Source organism: Mastacembelus armatus, chromosome 11 (assembly GCF_900324485.2).
Source record: "Mastacembelus armatus chromosome 11, fMasArm1.2, whole genome shotgun sequence".
Taxonomy (NCBI): Eukaryota; Metazoa; Chordata; class Actinopteri; order Synbranchiformes; family Mastacembelidae; genus Mastacembelus; species Mastacembelus armatus.
In genome coordinates, this window is record NC_046643.1 from 17028279 (window position 1) to 17041901 (window position 13623).

At 37.2% G+C, this 13623-nt stretch overlaps 2 protein-coding genes across 5 annotated transcripts; one reads left to right on the forward strand and one right to left on the reverse strand.

The window, feature by feature from the left end:
• Positions 1 to 822: 822 nt before the first annotated feature.
• meaf6 (MYST/Esa1-associated factor 6) lies at positions 823 to 4484 on the reverse strand. The gene is made up of 7 exons (XM_026300727.2): positions 4350 to 4484; positions 3493 to 3608; positions 3083 to 3170; positions 2944 to 2989; positions 2667 to 2856; positions 1748 to 1781; positions 823 to 1253 (listed from the first exon to the last, which is right to left on the reverse strand). The coding sequence occupies exons 1-7, from the start codon at positions 4437 to 4439 to the stop codon at positions 1239 to 1241; spliced, it is 579 nt and encodes a 192-aa protein (XP_026156512.1). The 5' UTR covers positions 4440 to 4484; the 3' UTR covers positions 823 to 1238.
• Position 4485: 1 nt separating this feature from the next.
• Positions 4486 to 12598, forward strand: stpg1 (sperm-tail PG-rich repeat containing 1). 4 transcript variants are annotated; one of them, XM_026300726.2, is made up of 8 exons: positions 4486 to 4621; positions 6092 to 6216; positions 6293 to 6394; positions 7061 to 7240; positions 7332 to 7440; positions 7544 to 7712; positions 7798 to 7988; positions 8260 to 12598. In XM_026300726.2, the coding sequence occupies exons 1-8, from the start codon at positions 4600 to 4602 to the stop codon at positions 8331 to 8333; spliced, it is 972 nt and encodes a 323-aa protein (XP_026156511.1). In that variant the 5' UTR covers positions 4486 to 4599; the 3' UTR covers positions 8334 to 12598. The 4 variants fall into 4 exon arrangements, with proteins under 4 accessions (XP_026156511.1, XP_026156509.1, XP_026156510.1 ...); XM_026300724.2 differs by lacking the exon at positions 4486 to 4621 and adding an exon at positions 4649 to 5009; XM_026300725.2 differs by lacking the exon at positions 4486 to 4621 and adding an exon at positions 4651 to 5009 and having other exon boundaries at positions 6089 to 6207.
• The last annotated feature ends 1025 nt before the right edge of the window (positions 12599 to 13623 follow it).

A 13623-nucleotide genomic window follows, 5' to 3' on the forward strand; every position in this document is an offset into this window, starting at 1 on the left:
ATTCATTAAGTGTTCAGAAATTGTAGTTATTTCAGTGTGTACCAATGTGGTTGATAAACAAGAGTTTTAAGGCTCAAGATTTTATGTCAACAGAGCTGTACTCTGAACTAAATGCCATCATCTCATGCTAATATGTTCAGAATGACAGAAACCAAGGAATGCATTACCAGCAATGGACTCTTCCCACTCAGCCTCTTTTATCATGTTTGACAGCAGCTGTTTCCTTAGGATGCCTGCTCCACCCCTCACCCGCTGTGTGGTCATGATGTTTGAGGCCAGTTGTGACAAATGTACAACACCCACTTCAACTTTAATTATGCTAGTTTTAATGTTACATATTTGAATTGTTAAAATACAGAAAGAAACTAAATGTGTAAATTTTACACCAACTTTTGTGCTGTAGCTAAAATTGTCTAATTTAAGAAATTGAATGGGCAAAGATGTATTCAACAATTTATGTTACTTCATGTCATTGCTGCTTTACAGCAGTGTAGAAATGCTAAGTGTATTCTGGCGCTGCCTAGTGGAAAAATTGGGAATACTACATGACTGCATAGATTAAGAATATGTTGAAAGCTTTAATGCAAACATGTTACTAATCAGTGTTTTACGTTTTTAAATCTATTATGTGCAGCTTAAGATATTCAAGTTTACAAATTGCAAAAGCCAGGCAGCATTGTATTTATCTGTGCTGTCATCAGGACTGTGTCCAGAAATGAAAGTTTAATCAAGTAACTGTTAAAGATCCCGTGGGAACATTTAAAGTTTCACTGCCGTTGATCTGTCAAAGATTTAGGATAATTATTACAGCCAGGCATCAACTTCATGACCAAAACACATTTGTGTTACTGGAATTTTATTATTTTTTTGCAAAACAAACCATGTAATAAAAGAATCTGGGGTATTCAGGGATTATATGACTATGTGACACTTAACAAAAAGAAAAACTTTCTTACAGTGGAAACACCTACACAATAAATACAGTCTTTTTTCCAACACTATACAAGATGGTGTGTTACAGGAGGTGGGCCTCGTCAGGTCTCACGTAACATGCAACACCGTATTTCTACTTTAATCAATAGGTCAAAACCTTAACCTTGACCAAAGGTAGGTGGCAGGGGGAATGTTTCAAGCAATACACATAGTATAGGCTGAAATATGACAACCAAAACAAGGCATACAAAGTCCAGAAATCTTGTTCCTCTCCATATATCCTCTTGAGTGTCCAGTCGTCTTCGTTAAGCTGAATAATCCTGCAGGACAGAGAACGAATAATGAGAAAATAAGTGAAATACAGTTAAAAATCATGATTGTAGACCTGCAGTTTCTTGTTATGAGAAAACTATTGGCAAATATTTTGAGAACTGAGTAAGAGTGATCTTAGGCAAAAGTGCCCAAAATTTTCTGGTAAAAGCTTCTTCATTCACAGGATTTGATGTTTTCCTTTGTCACCTGTGTGTAAACTGAATATGACTGTTGGGTGGACAACACAAGACAGAATAATCTGATTATCTTTTAGTTCATTGACTGTTTAGTCTATCAAGACAATAGAAAACATGGCTATTACAACTTCCAAGAGCCAACCTCTTTAAATCTCTTGTTCTATCTGCCCAACGGTCCAAATCCCAAATTTATTTTATAGTTTGACAGAAAAAAAAAACAGATCTTCATGTTTGAGGAATTGGAATTTGGGAACATATGGCATTTTCATGTTGTTCGATAAAGGAAGCTTAAGAACTCCACTTACAGCCTTTGGTTTCTTGTTAACCTTCATGTCAAACCTGCAATGAAAAAGTAAAGCTGAGTTAGAGATTATTAGACCATAAACATGCTTGTGACTGGAGGTATGGTGAAAAGCAGTGCCACTACTGTGCATGGATAAGCCTAAAAATAAGCCAATAACAGAAACACTAAATGACCATGTGTTTTTGTTTGTGCACAAATCTGGAGCCAACCCACCATCTGACAAGACTAACAACATTTTAATTGTAGAAGCATACTTAAAATGCATCTGGGATAGATATATATATATGAAATACCCCATTAACAGTAATTAAATATAATGGAGATTGAAGTGCCGGATGCAGATACGTGTTAAAATTAAAGAATGAAGTGTTCGACATGCAGTATGACTGTACTAGCAGGCTTCAACCCAAACTCTAGATCGACAGAAACAGGCAGAGCAGGAAAAAACTGGAAAGGTTGAGAATGGGAGTTTACAGCAGGCAGGATGTAAACACCACAGGAGCAGGAAGTAAAATTCAGACTTACTCAAAGTCATAATCAAACATGGCAGAGGGGCTGGGGGGAGCAGCATTAGGGGAAGGAAGAGAGCAGCAGCTGTTAGTTCACCAACCTGAGTCTAAAGCCCTATGCCTAAATTATGCTGCAGTCCAGACTTTACAGAGTGAGAGAACTGCTTCTTCTGTGTGTTAGGAGGAGCACCTGCTGTGTTAATATTTAGTTAGAAACAGTGAAACAGTAGGGGGGGGGGGATAATACACCACCATTTTTCACTACAAAGCAATTTTCATAGACTTATGTTTTAAGCTGATATAAACAACAGTTCTACTTAAAAAGTCAGTCAATTGTTTACCCAATCCAACTACACTGACTTAAAATCAGCAGGATGCTGACACCTTGAGTCTTATATAATGGTTTTGTACCTGTGTCTGTTTTTGTTCTTCCTCTTCTTGTGGCTCCCGTGATGGCTGCCAGAGGAGGATGAGGCAGCCTTCTGAGGCTTTAGGTCCTGCAGCGTCGAGTCCACATCCTCTGTATCTTCCTGGCTGGGCTCGTTCTCTTGGTTCTGGAGATCTGGAGAGGTGTCACTTTCTGTTCCGCTACCTGCTTCACCTGATGGGACACAAACAATGTAAACTCATTGTTACCAGATAACCAAAGACTGAGGGAAAAAAATTGCTGTGGTGTTGGGCAACTTACGTTTTTCATTCATGTGATCTGGAATTCCACCGAGTGCACATACAGCCTACAAATCATGAGTAGGTAGACTAGGTTATTTTCTTGTTATGCAGCAGCTCAATAACTAATGAACTGTGTGGGGGAAAAAAAAGAGACTTACTGCAACTGATGTCACAGATGATTTGCTGAATAAACGCTCAGCTTCCTTAAATTTCCTATTTCTTCTATCAGTCTTACTATTGGAGTTCCTGTTAGAAATACAAAACAAAATTGAATCTTTGGTTCAGAAATGGTTCAACACACTAGGAGCATTTTCTTTAATAATTTAATGAATTTCCTGCCATGTTGGAGTTCTTTTTTTTAAAGCTTGTAACAAAGCAAAACACAAAAGACTTTACAACAGAAGTAAACATTTTGCATTTGAACATACTGCATTAATAATGAGTATGTCCAATGGGTCCCAAGGTCTTCACAACTTTCAGAGTGCTCAGCATTTCCCTTCATTTTGTCTCTTGGGCACACTTCTAACAAACATGTAGAGAGTTCAGGAGTTTCATATCTGATGCTTACTTTTGGTTGGTGAGGTATCGGTCCCATCCTCTGATGATGTTGCCATACATCTGGGTGTCTTCTAGATAGCTGCCTTCAAATGCATATATTTGCCTTTCCAAATTCACCAGTGTCTCCTAGGATTTAAACCAAATCAAACTTGCATAAATATGTTGCAGTTTTGTGTTGTGCAATTAAAATATCCCACCACCTTTCTAACACAGGACATGACAAGCAGATCCTTATTTATTTAATGTACTCTGAAAAGCACCCAATAAGTTAGCTTAAGATGCTTTTTAAATGTTGCATTTAGTTTACAATTTAATGTTTAGTTATACAGATGTTAAAACAAAGGATGTCATTTTTTTACTGATTGTATTACTTCTTTGACCCTTTCATTTACCCCCAGATAACCTGCTGCAAGAATGATGGGGATAGATAAACTTGATCTAAATCTTATTTGTGTTCTACTCGCATTTCTCTTTGCATTGCTTTCTAAACTCAGAGCACAGCTATCGCGAGATTTTGTCAAACCGGGAAGTCGTTGCTATGCTACTCTTAGCATATTCAGTCAACAACGCCGCAGAAATTTGAGCGCGACTAAATGAATTTTTCAAATCAATATTTAACACAACGCAACACAAAGAGCATAACTGCACATTGCTAACAGATTTCTACTGTGCAGAAGCAAGGAGACGCAAGTGCTAACGTGAACAACTTAGCTTAGCTAGCATTTAGCAAGGCCTCGAATAACAGCGTGCCGAACCTGCCGCAAATGTTAAGATTAAAGGCACAGTTAGCTAACTAGCTGTTATTCTACGCGGTGAAACACGTAATGTCGCTTTCATTTATGAAGAAAACACGGTAAATGAACTCACAGCTAGCTCTTGTTTCCTCTTCACCAGCTCAGCGAGCTCCCGGCGAGTGTCCGGGATCTGCGGCGGAGTCGCCTTCGCATGCATCGCCATGATGGATGGAGCTTTGTGGAAACAAAACAGAGACGGCTAGTTTGTAATAAACCGTTGGACGAGCTGCCGTCTCACCAAGAGATGGCGCTGAAAGACCTCGATAGTCTTTTAGATCATTTTTACAACAAATATCACATATATGGACTGATATAAAACTATAATGTTACCGCGGGTGACTTCATGTGAGCTACAATTTTATTTATTTTTGCAAAAAATATATTTTTAGCAAAAAAAGTTTACATTTTGAAAACGTCTCATTGGATCTGAAAATATGTGTATTATGTCTCTTTGTTCAGATTCTACTGAGTTATAATTGTCATTTATTTATTTATTCATAAAAGTTATAAATTGCCAGATTGGGAAAAACTCCCAATCTGGCAACAATGGATCGACCTGTTAATGAGACCTCACATCCTGTTTTTACGTCGTCATAGCAACACGGTCTGTGAGGACACTACCCCAGTCTCCGTGAAGTTTTAATAGTGTTTTCAGATTTACTAACTTCAGCAATAACTTTCTACGTGTCATCTAAATGAACAATGGGAAACATGTACCGAGGAATTCATAAAAGTGAGTCTCTATGAAACTAAACGTTTTAATTAAGGAAAACTAGCCCAAACTGTCATTTTTGAGTTAGGTTAACGTTAAGTATAAAGTAACTTAGCTAGAGCTACTAACGCTAGGTAACGCTAATTGCTACTAATTTCCTAATATGACACAAAGCTAAGTTACAAATATAACCTAATTATCAATTTTATAATTAATATGACTAAAATCATTTGATTTTTTTGTCCATATTTACTACATCACTTTTTATTTGCTATTCACAAGAATCATCCACTAACGCTAACAAGAATTGTTGATTTGCATATTAGCAATTAGCTTAATGAAATTGCATTTGTCTATACTTGTGATTCAGTACTGTGCATAATTTTTAGGCACAAAAAACACACGGGATGCTTTTAACAAATAGTTTTTCATTTATCAGTTACTTTCGTACAAAGTGCAGTAAAAGGGGCCAAACCTAAATCTAATCAGTCTTTGCAGCACTGACCCTTAAACCAGCAGCAGTTCTCTCTGGTTTGACTTGCACACAGTTTCTCCTGGTACTTTGCAGCACCTTTGTGGAGGTCAGACCATTTGGTGTAGGACGCCTCATTCTTGGCCCTGAAAATAGTTCTTCATGAACAGTAATGCGTACTTTATGGGCTTGTTGCGCTTTAGTGTTATCCTTAGAATACGGGTCTAAACAGCTGTAGACTTAAATAAGGGGTTTGGAACCTCCAGCTGTAGTCTACTCGATCCTAGACGTAAGAGTCCGGGACTCAGGATTGTCTCCGCAGATAGTCTGTAACTGAAAGTAGGGGACCCACAAATATGGGTCAGCGTAGTCCGATAGTCGATATCATTAGGGGCAAATATGGTGACAAAGTGGTGGCATGCCTTTTTATTTTTTATTCTTGCTTATGTATTTTAACCTGTCTTTTATTTCTGTAAAGCACTTTGAATTACTGTGTATGAATTGTGCTATATAAATAAACTTGCCTTGCCTTGTTGTCCCAGTTAAAATTGGGTTCTTCCAAAGGGTTTCACACTACATGTTTTTTGCAACTGTCTAATGCAATATTATGGTTCTTCTGATCTTAAAGCAGATAAAATTCCAGCTTATACCATCTCGTCTTCCATACCAACAAAATACCAAAGTGTGGTGATAACCAATCAAGAAAAGAAGGGGTTCTTATCTCAGACTAGGAGATTCCACTCACATGTGTGTCTGGTAGGAAATGTATCTCATTTTAATCTATAACAAATAGAAGGCTTAACATAAACATAATGATCTGTATTTGTTTCAGAATGAAAATCCAGGACCTGGTAGCTATGGCTGTATTTCCAGCTCTGAAGTCAAAAGTCCTTCCTTCTCAAAGAAAGGCACTACAGGCTTTGTTGCATCCAAGGTCAGAAGATCAACTGATCATTCCTTTTGATTTCAGGAGCATGTTGAGCATTGTAGCGAGGACTATAGGAATCATGACATCAAGACTCAGCTTTAGGAAAATCACAGGTGTTACTAATAACATGATAGTTACAAATTAATTTCCCAACATGGTCTAAATTCTGTATCAAAGCTTTTGCCACACTGCCCATGATAAAATGATGTGGAAATATAATTTATTTTCTATTTTTTGTTGGCCCTAAAAGTATCCAATATTGATTTCTGGGGTACTAGCATTAGGGTAAGAGACCCTAGATAATAATTTTTGGTAAGAAACCAAAATATTGATATCATTAAAGTCCAGTACTCACCATGTGTACATTTTTATTTGGTAAGTGTAAATAGAACAAAGTGTAGCCACACGTCTCCAGCTGTGCTATTGTGATACTGTACTTAGGCACAAATGTGTGTTGTCCTGAAATGGTAATAATGATACTAACCTACAATTATTAGTGCTAAGATTAGCTCAATCACAGCATACATCTGAAGCTAACTTGACTTGATTTGCAGGTATTTGGTAAATAAATACAAAGAAATTGATTCTGCGGATTGCCTGTGAATACACCAAATATTTTTGAACACCAGCAGGAGCATTAAAATAGCTTTGTAATATCATCATCTTCAATAGGTTACCAGGAGTTACAGTAACCCAAAGAGAGGCATTCCAGGACCAAATGCATACAACCTACAGAGCTCCTTTGGAAATAAATATGACTTCAACGCTGGAGTCTCCAGGGTGTTCAGGTTGCCTGTGGCTGTGCAGCAGGATGCGCCAAAGAATAACACTCCAGCACCAAATCAGTACAATGTATGTGTGTGAATTATGAAAGTTGCTATTATAGCCACCTTTTGAGACTGTGCAGTTAGTGTTTATCTGTTTGTCTGTTTGTCTTGTACAGGTCAGTTGTGGTAGTAGAGAGAGACTTTCTGCAGTGGTTGGTACATCAGCATTTCTCTCAAAAACTGACCGGAACTCATATTACCCTCCCAAAAATGTGCCATCACCATGTAATTACCAATCATGTGTATTCTCATTTGTTTTTTATCTTCGATGTTTTTATTCTTAATTTTATTTATTTTAGCTTTAATCCTATATTATTTGTTTCTAAAGGCCACTATGAGGTAAATCACCATTTCATCCAGCACAGCTCCAAAGCAGTCTTGTCACCTTTCAAATCAAAAACTCAGAGAATCCCTGCTCCAGTGAGCAACCATGTGCCTGGCCCAGGAGCCTACAGTCCCGATCAGACCCTGACACCCGTGAAGAAGACCATGCTACGGTGAGCAAACACACAATACTTAGTGTTTTGGGCATGTGTTACCCAGTTAATTCTACAATGTAAGTTCTTTTAATTATATTTTAAGGAGGGGTTACTATTTGGCAATATCAGCACCTCCCGTGATTGTGCCCAAGGATCCTCCCTTGCCAGGTCCAGGGCAGTATGACGTTGGTAATTGTGATCACCCATCCAAGCATCCCATGCCCACTGCTGCATTTGCATCCAGAACTGAGCGGGTACCTCCAAAGTCACAGGCCAATATTAATCCAGGTCCAGGTAATGCTTTAAAAAATACCTAGCAAACAAACAAAAAAAAAAAACACTACATACCAAATATGTAGGTTTTTTTTTTTTTTTTTTTTTGGAAAACTTGCCTTTTCCACAAGTTTTGGTTGTTGATTGGTAGTTTGTGGTTAACTAGATAAATGTAAATATGGTGCTGGAATGCAAATTATGTTTTCAATAATATAAATAATATATAATTTGTTTTTAATAGGTTGTGTTTATAAGGTTGAAATCATTAAGTTATACTTTCTCTTCTTTCCAGGTTTCTATGATCCACAAATTCTGTCAAAGCAGTCCTTCTTTTACAATGATTCCAGAATCTGGATGCCTGTATGAAGCCCTGCAGATATGTAACATTTCCACTCATATAAATTTGATTATTTGTGTCAGAATACATCTATGCAGGGATCTGCACCTCTGTGATTAAAAGTAGGCCAATATGATGTGAAAATGTTGAGATTTTTTGAAAATGAATATTATTCACTATTTATCAATAGCGGTGATGTAAAGGAATGCCAAAAGACTTGACAAGCCATAATTTTTATCCTCACCCCAGTTTCCTGATGCTCTAATCTGGAAATAATATAGGAGTCCTCAGCAGCTGCTGGTCCTGTGAATGGTGCACCGCAGCAACAGCTGAGCTTGAGATGACACCACTGTACCAACTGCTTGAGGGCAGACATAAGGGTGGAGCATGGCTCTGTATGTGAACAATGTGACTGACTGGGCATGAGACAGGGATGGTGTTTAACCCAAAAGACAGATGGAAGCATCAGTCCCTCTCCTTATCAGATGTTATATTTTTGGAATGAAGGCTATAACATTTTTCGGACCCCACTTTTGTGTTGTTTTGAAGCAAACAGCCAGATGAAAATATTTACTGCTTTTTATAATAAATATTTTATTAATATTAATTTATCAAGTGATGACATAAAAGCAGTGTGACAGCGTGAAGGGGGTCTCTAGTAGCGATTAGAATTATCACCTGACTCTGCAGGCTCCCCTTGGCTTTACAGTGGCAATTAATGAGTTTAAGGTCATTGTTTAGCTGTTGAGCCTGCAAATTTACTGTTTTGGCTCACTGTGCTTATAGCACCGTTTTGGGCTGCAGCAGGCAGCTCTTCTCAGCACCAAACAGTAGACAGACTAGCTGGGAAACACAGTGGAACTACAACCAAGGAGCCAGATAGGAATATTCCTTTAATAATTGTCTGAGGTCAACAATTAGAAAACAGTGTGAATATCGAATTTACGTTTGCTAGGTGGGCAGAAACCTTACACCAAATGAATAACTTTTCCATATCAGCTTAAAACCTAATTATATGTTAATTTAATCACAACTTGTTAATGCTGTCACCAAAAATGTTTTAATGAAATCAATGTTTTTTTTTACTGTTTATGATCAGCATTTAATCAGAAACCTTTATTCAATGTATATAGTAGCTGCATCTACACAGAAAATAATGTAGCATGTAATCCTGAATTGTTTGTAATTTTATATTTTTGAGCATGGGCTGTGATTGAGTGCATTTATCGTTAAACTTGTGTTTTGAAACACATTTTCTCAGTGGAAATCTGGATAAAACACTAAAATGGCATTTGCAGCTGTTAACATGCAAATTATTTTCATGGAGAGATATGTGCTTTGTGGAAATGACTGAAGCAAACAACGCAATGCCAAAGAGCTGTTATTTATACCATGTGCTTCTTTCCATCTGCTGAGATGGAAAACCTCAGTGTCATCTGCACGCAAGAAAATCAGATGGAGATTTTTTCCCCAGCTCTGCTCTCGATAACCACACCAACTGCAGACATGCATGACTCCTACACTGTAACAGCTGTAGTTATATTCAGACTCTGACTTCAGCAGTGTCCTGCCCAAATATGTGTGCTCGCCCTGTAAAACCAAACCATTGTTGGGCTTTACCATGAGAAGAGCATTTTATATAGCTCTCTTTTCCAGACAGAAAAGTGGTCCTCCCCCAGTTAAGCACATAGGGAGGATCCAGACAAATTTCTTAAGTGTAACTGCAGGCTTTTGGGGTTAGAGGTTTTTTGTTGTGTTTTTGTGGTGGTGTGTGTAGGTGGAACAATTAACTACATGCCTCTGTGGGTTTATGGGAGGCTCTCTGAACCTCCCATGTCTCAGTCAGGTGCAGGCAAGTTTGGACATGCATTCCCACAAAGGAAGTCTTGAAAAAGCTCTTTGTTTAAAGCTACTAACATATTGACTCATTCACTTATTGACCTTTGCCAATTCAAAATCCTTATTCATGCATTTAAGTGCTCTAACCGGGTATATTAGGTTGGATTTGGCTGTAAACTACACCAATAATAGTCTGAGAGATCCAGTGAAACTCATTTGCTTTGCTGAAGTGATACTGTCTGCATCAGCGCAAACAGCTAATCATCTTAACTTGAGCTTAGGTCTTTTGCTTGGCAGTACATCAGTGGATTGTAGACACAATTTGTTCTGCTGTAATGTCATGAGTCTTAAAAACATTTATGTATGTATTTATGTCCTTGAGATTCAGAACATGACAGAATAATGAAATTATATCTAAAGCCACCTAAAACATATTTAGGGATATTTCTCTCCTGTTTCATTATCTGATTATTTTTTTAGCTATTAGTTTGCAACATTGATGCCAGTCTCAGCATTTCATGCCATTTTACATTGTACCTGTTTAATATTAGCATGTTGGTAAAACTGAAATATCCTAACAACTTTTAGATACTGTAGATTTCTCTCAAGATGAATTATCTTCATTTTAATTATGCCTTGACTGTTTCATCTAGTGCCATCGTAAATCTTCTTTGTCTAAGAACAGAAACCTGAAAAACATTTCTTTCAGCCTCACCCATATTTTTTTTATTTTTTTATTTTTTTGGCTGCTAATTATCTAGTTAGCTAGATTAAAATGGTGGCCATGGTAAAAATAAACCAAACTGTTAAACAGCATACTAACTTTAATATTCCTTATAATGGTAGATAGCTGACATTAGCATTTTGCCCAAAGGTTTAGCTGTAGTGTGTTTGTCCTTTCACTACTGTGTCTGAATACCATCACCAGTGCAACAAATAGTCCCTTCACTGTTCGAGATGGGCTGTGATGAATTAGGTCATTTATTTGTTATGATGTTATATCCTTTGAAATACAGCCAACTCCTTTCCCTTTTAAAACACATGACTTAGCAACACTTTCACTGTTTACAGTGAAACCATAGGCCTCTAAACCTGTCTGCTGTCTTATTTTACTGGAGGAATAGAAATAATATCAAGATATCTAGAAGAAGACAAGAAAACGCAGCAACAAATACTGTAATCTGATGGTTAGTTTGGTGTTGTGTTGGGAGACAAACAGAGGATCAACAAGATATACAAGGTTTACTGAACACTCTCTGCCTTTTCCATTCTGCTGTGTTGCATTTCCTGTCCCTGAATTTCCAAATCCCATTACTGCAACAACAGATCATTTTTAAACACGAACTCCAGACTCAACAACAGACTCATTCACTCCCTCACAGGCACAAGCAGTTCAGATCCAACCCTATTATCCCTGATGAAGCTGTTTCTTTTCCCTTTTCGTGTGTTGCAGGGCATATAGTTTCAGCACAACACAGGCTATGTATATCCTCCACAGTCTGCTTTTAAAGGTATACTTCAAATACAAAAGAAGCTATTATCTGCATAGTCTGCAGGTTGGAAAGGTAGTTTTCATATGAAATGTAAGCTTTGAGTAATTCTTAGAGTAAATTTGAAACCCAAATGTTTTGAAGTCTATGAAGTCCTTAGTGGCTTCACCGAGCTAAGTGGGTCATGCATATTTTATCTCTGGTAATGCTCATGTACATTTGGCCTTTTACCATTTAGTATAGCTCTAACAACATGTTATCTATCCTTCCCCAGAAAGAACCTTAAAATGAACATTAAAGAGATGTTTACATTGATGATTACATTTTTTAGCTTCAGCAGAGCCCAAAAGTGAACAAAGATAACCTTTTCTATAATTAATTTGAATTTTTAATCCAAATGACCAAGACCGATTCTGGTGAGACTATTTATAAAGTGTCTCTATTAAAAAATGAATGACACACCATGTCAACCCTGCAGAAGCCACATCTCTGGCCTGTTAAAGGGAGTATCATACAAAGAATGAACCACTTTGCATAATATATATGATAATTAATTGCAATTGTTTCTGGTATGAGCTACTTAGATCAAATTGCCTTGATGAAACATCCCCGCTGCTTGTCTTTTTATCAGAAGACTGAGCAGCAGACTTCCTCTTGGACCTCCTCTGTCTCCTGCATTGGCAGGAAGGCCATATCAGTTCTTAATTAGCTTGTCATCACCAATACTCTGAGCAGTAGACAGGCAGCCAGTGTCAACTCACTTTTTATACATGACAAATAGGGTTTAAGTGTCCACTGTGCAACATTTTGTACTTATAGAATATCAATATGAAAATACAATTCTGTAATGTAAATGCAGGTGTGTGTGCCCATTCATTGGTTGGTTTGTAAAGACTGAGGCCACTTAGTGTTATTTTTGTTTATCTTTTTCATTAATATTCCTGTGAAATTTCTGTTTTCCTGCAGTCGGGTACTCATGTATTTTGTCCAACAGTTATTAGTGGTGGGAGATATAGATATAGATAGATCTTTTTATTTAATAAATACATCATTGCAAGGATAAATCATGAATTTAAAGAAAGTAAAGTAAAATTATAGTCAACAAAATAAAATGTTAATGGAGAATCAGTAATTTACTTTTATGCTGCTTGAGGTGGGGCTTCTATTCTATACAGGAGTCTGATAGGTTTTTTTTTATTCCTCTAATGAAATTATCTTCAGATTGTTTTCTTCATTAATCAACTGATTACTTGGACTGGGGAAAAAATCAATATTTCCTACTGAAAAGAAGATGCTCAAGTACCTCGGATTTGTAAACAAAGCCCCATATTCATGCAAACCATTAATTAACATATCCCTAATTATGCCCGAGTACACTTGCAGTCTGTTTAATACCCAGTTATAAAAGTCACCTCATGGCTGTTTTCAGCTGCTGGAAGTCATCTGATGGATCAGACCATTCAGGGCTCCATCAGTTACAACGCTGCATCTGTGTTATTAATGCAGCACAAACCTTTGACAGAGGCCTTACAGCAAGAAAGTGGTTTTCTTCGCATTTTGACTCCGTCTTTTATTGATTATTTCGTTTGGTGTTGAAATAGGTAAATTAGTTTTTCCGCCCTTGTGAAGCAGTTGGTACAGTCTGGGTGCACAACATGCGACTGCGAAGTCAAGTCGACAAGACTGCGACCTGAAATCAAAATATCTTGTCTTCAAAATAAAATCTAGTTATTCTAAAGTGAAGCTAAATCTGCAGAGAGAGGAGTCAGAAAAAATCTATTTAAAAAGGTTCAAAAAAATCAAATTAGTAGAATTTCAAGGAAGGCCCATAAGAAAAATTATAGTTTGGTGTAACATACTCGATTTAATTAGAACATCCATTTTCTGAGAAGGTAAGTTGAGTGTTAAATGTCTTCTGTGTTTAGGGAGAGTGTGTATATATTGATATACTTTATTTTATTTAAGTTTTTGTATGTGTATATTTCCTGCT

What these genes read in the sequence shown, in the direction of transcription:
- stpg1 (XM_026300723.2), top strand. Translation starts at nt 4,979, where the DNA reads ATGGGAAACATGTACCGAGGAATTCATAAAA. An exon ending in GTACCGAGGAATTCATAAAA is followed by an intron (nt 5,010 to 6,088) that starts GTGAGTCTCTAT and finishes CTGATCTTAAAG; the next exon opens with CAGATAAAATTCCAGCTTAT. An exon ending in TCCACTCACATGTGTGTCTG is followed by an intron (nt 6,217 to 6,292) that starts GTAGGAAATGTA and finishes TATTTGTTTCAG; the next exon opens with AATGAAAATCCAGGACCTGG.
- meaf6 (XM_026300727.2), bottom strand. Translation starts at nt 4,439, where the DNA reads ATGGCGATGCATGCGAAGGCGACTCCGCCGCAGATCCCGGACACTCGC. An exon ending in CATCTGTGACATCAGTTGCA is followed by an intron (nt 2,990 to 3,082) that starts GTAAGTCTCTTT and finishes CATGATTTGTAG; the next exon opens with GCTGTATGTGCACTCGGTGG. An exon ending in AAGAACAAAAACAGACACAG is followed by an intron (nt 1,782 to 2,666) that starts GTACAAAACCAT and finishes TTTTCATTGCAG; the next exon opens with GTTTGACATGAAGGTTAACA.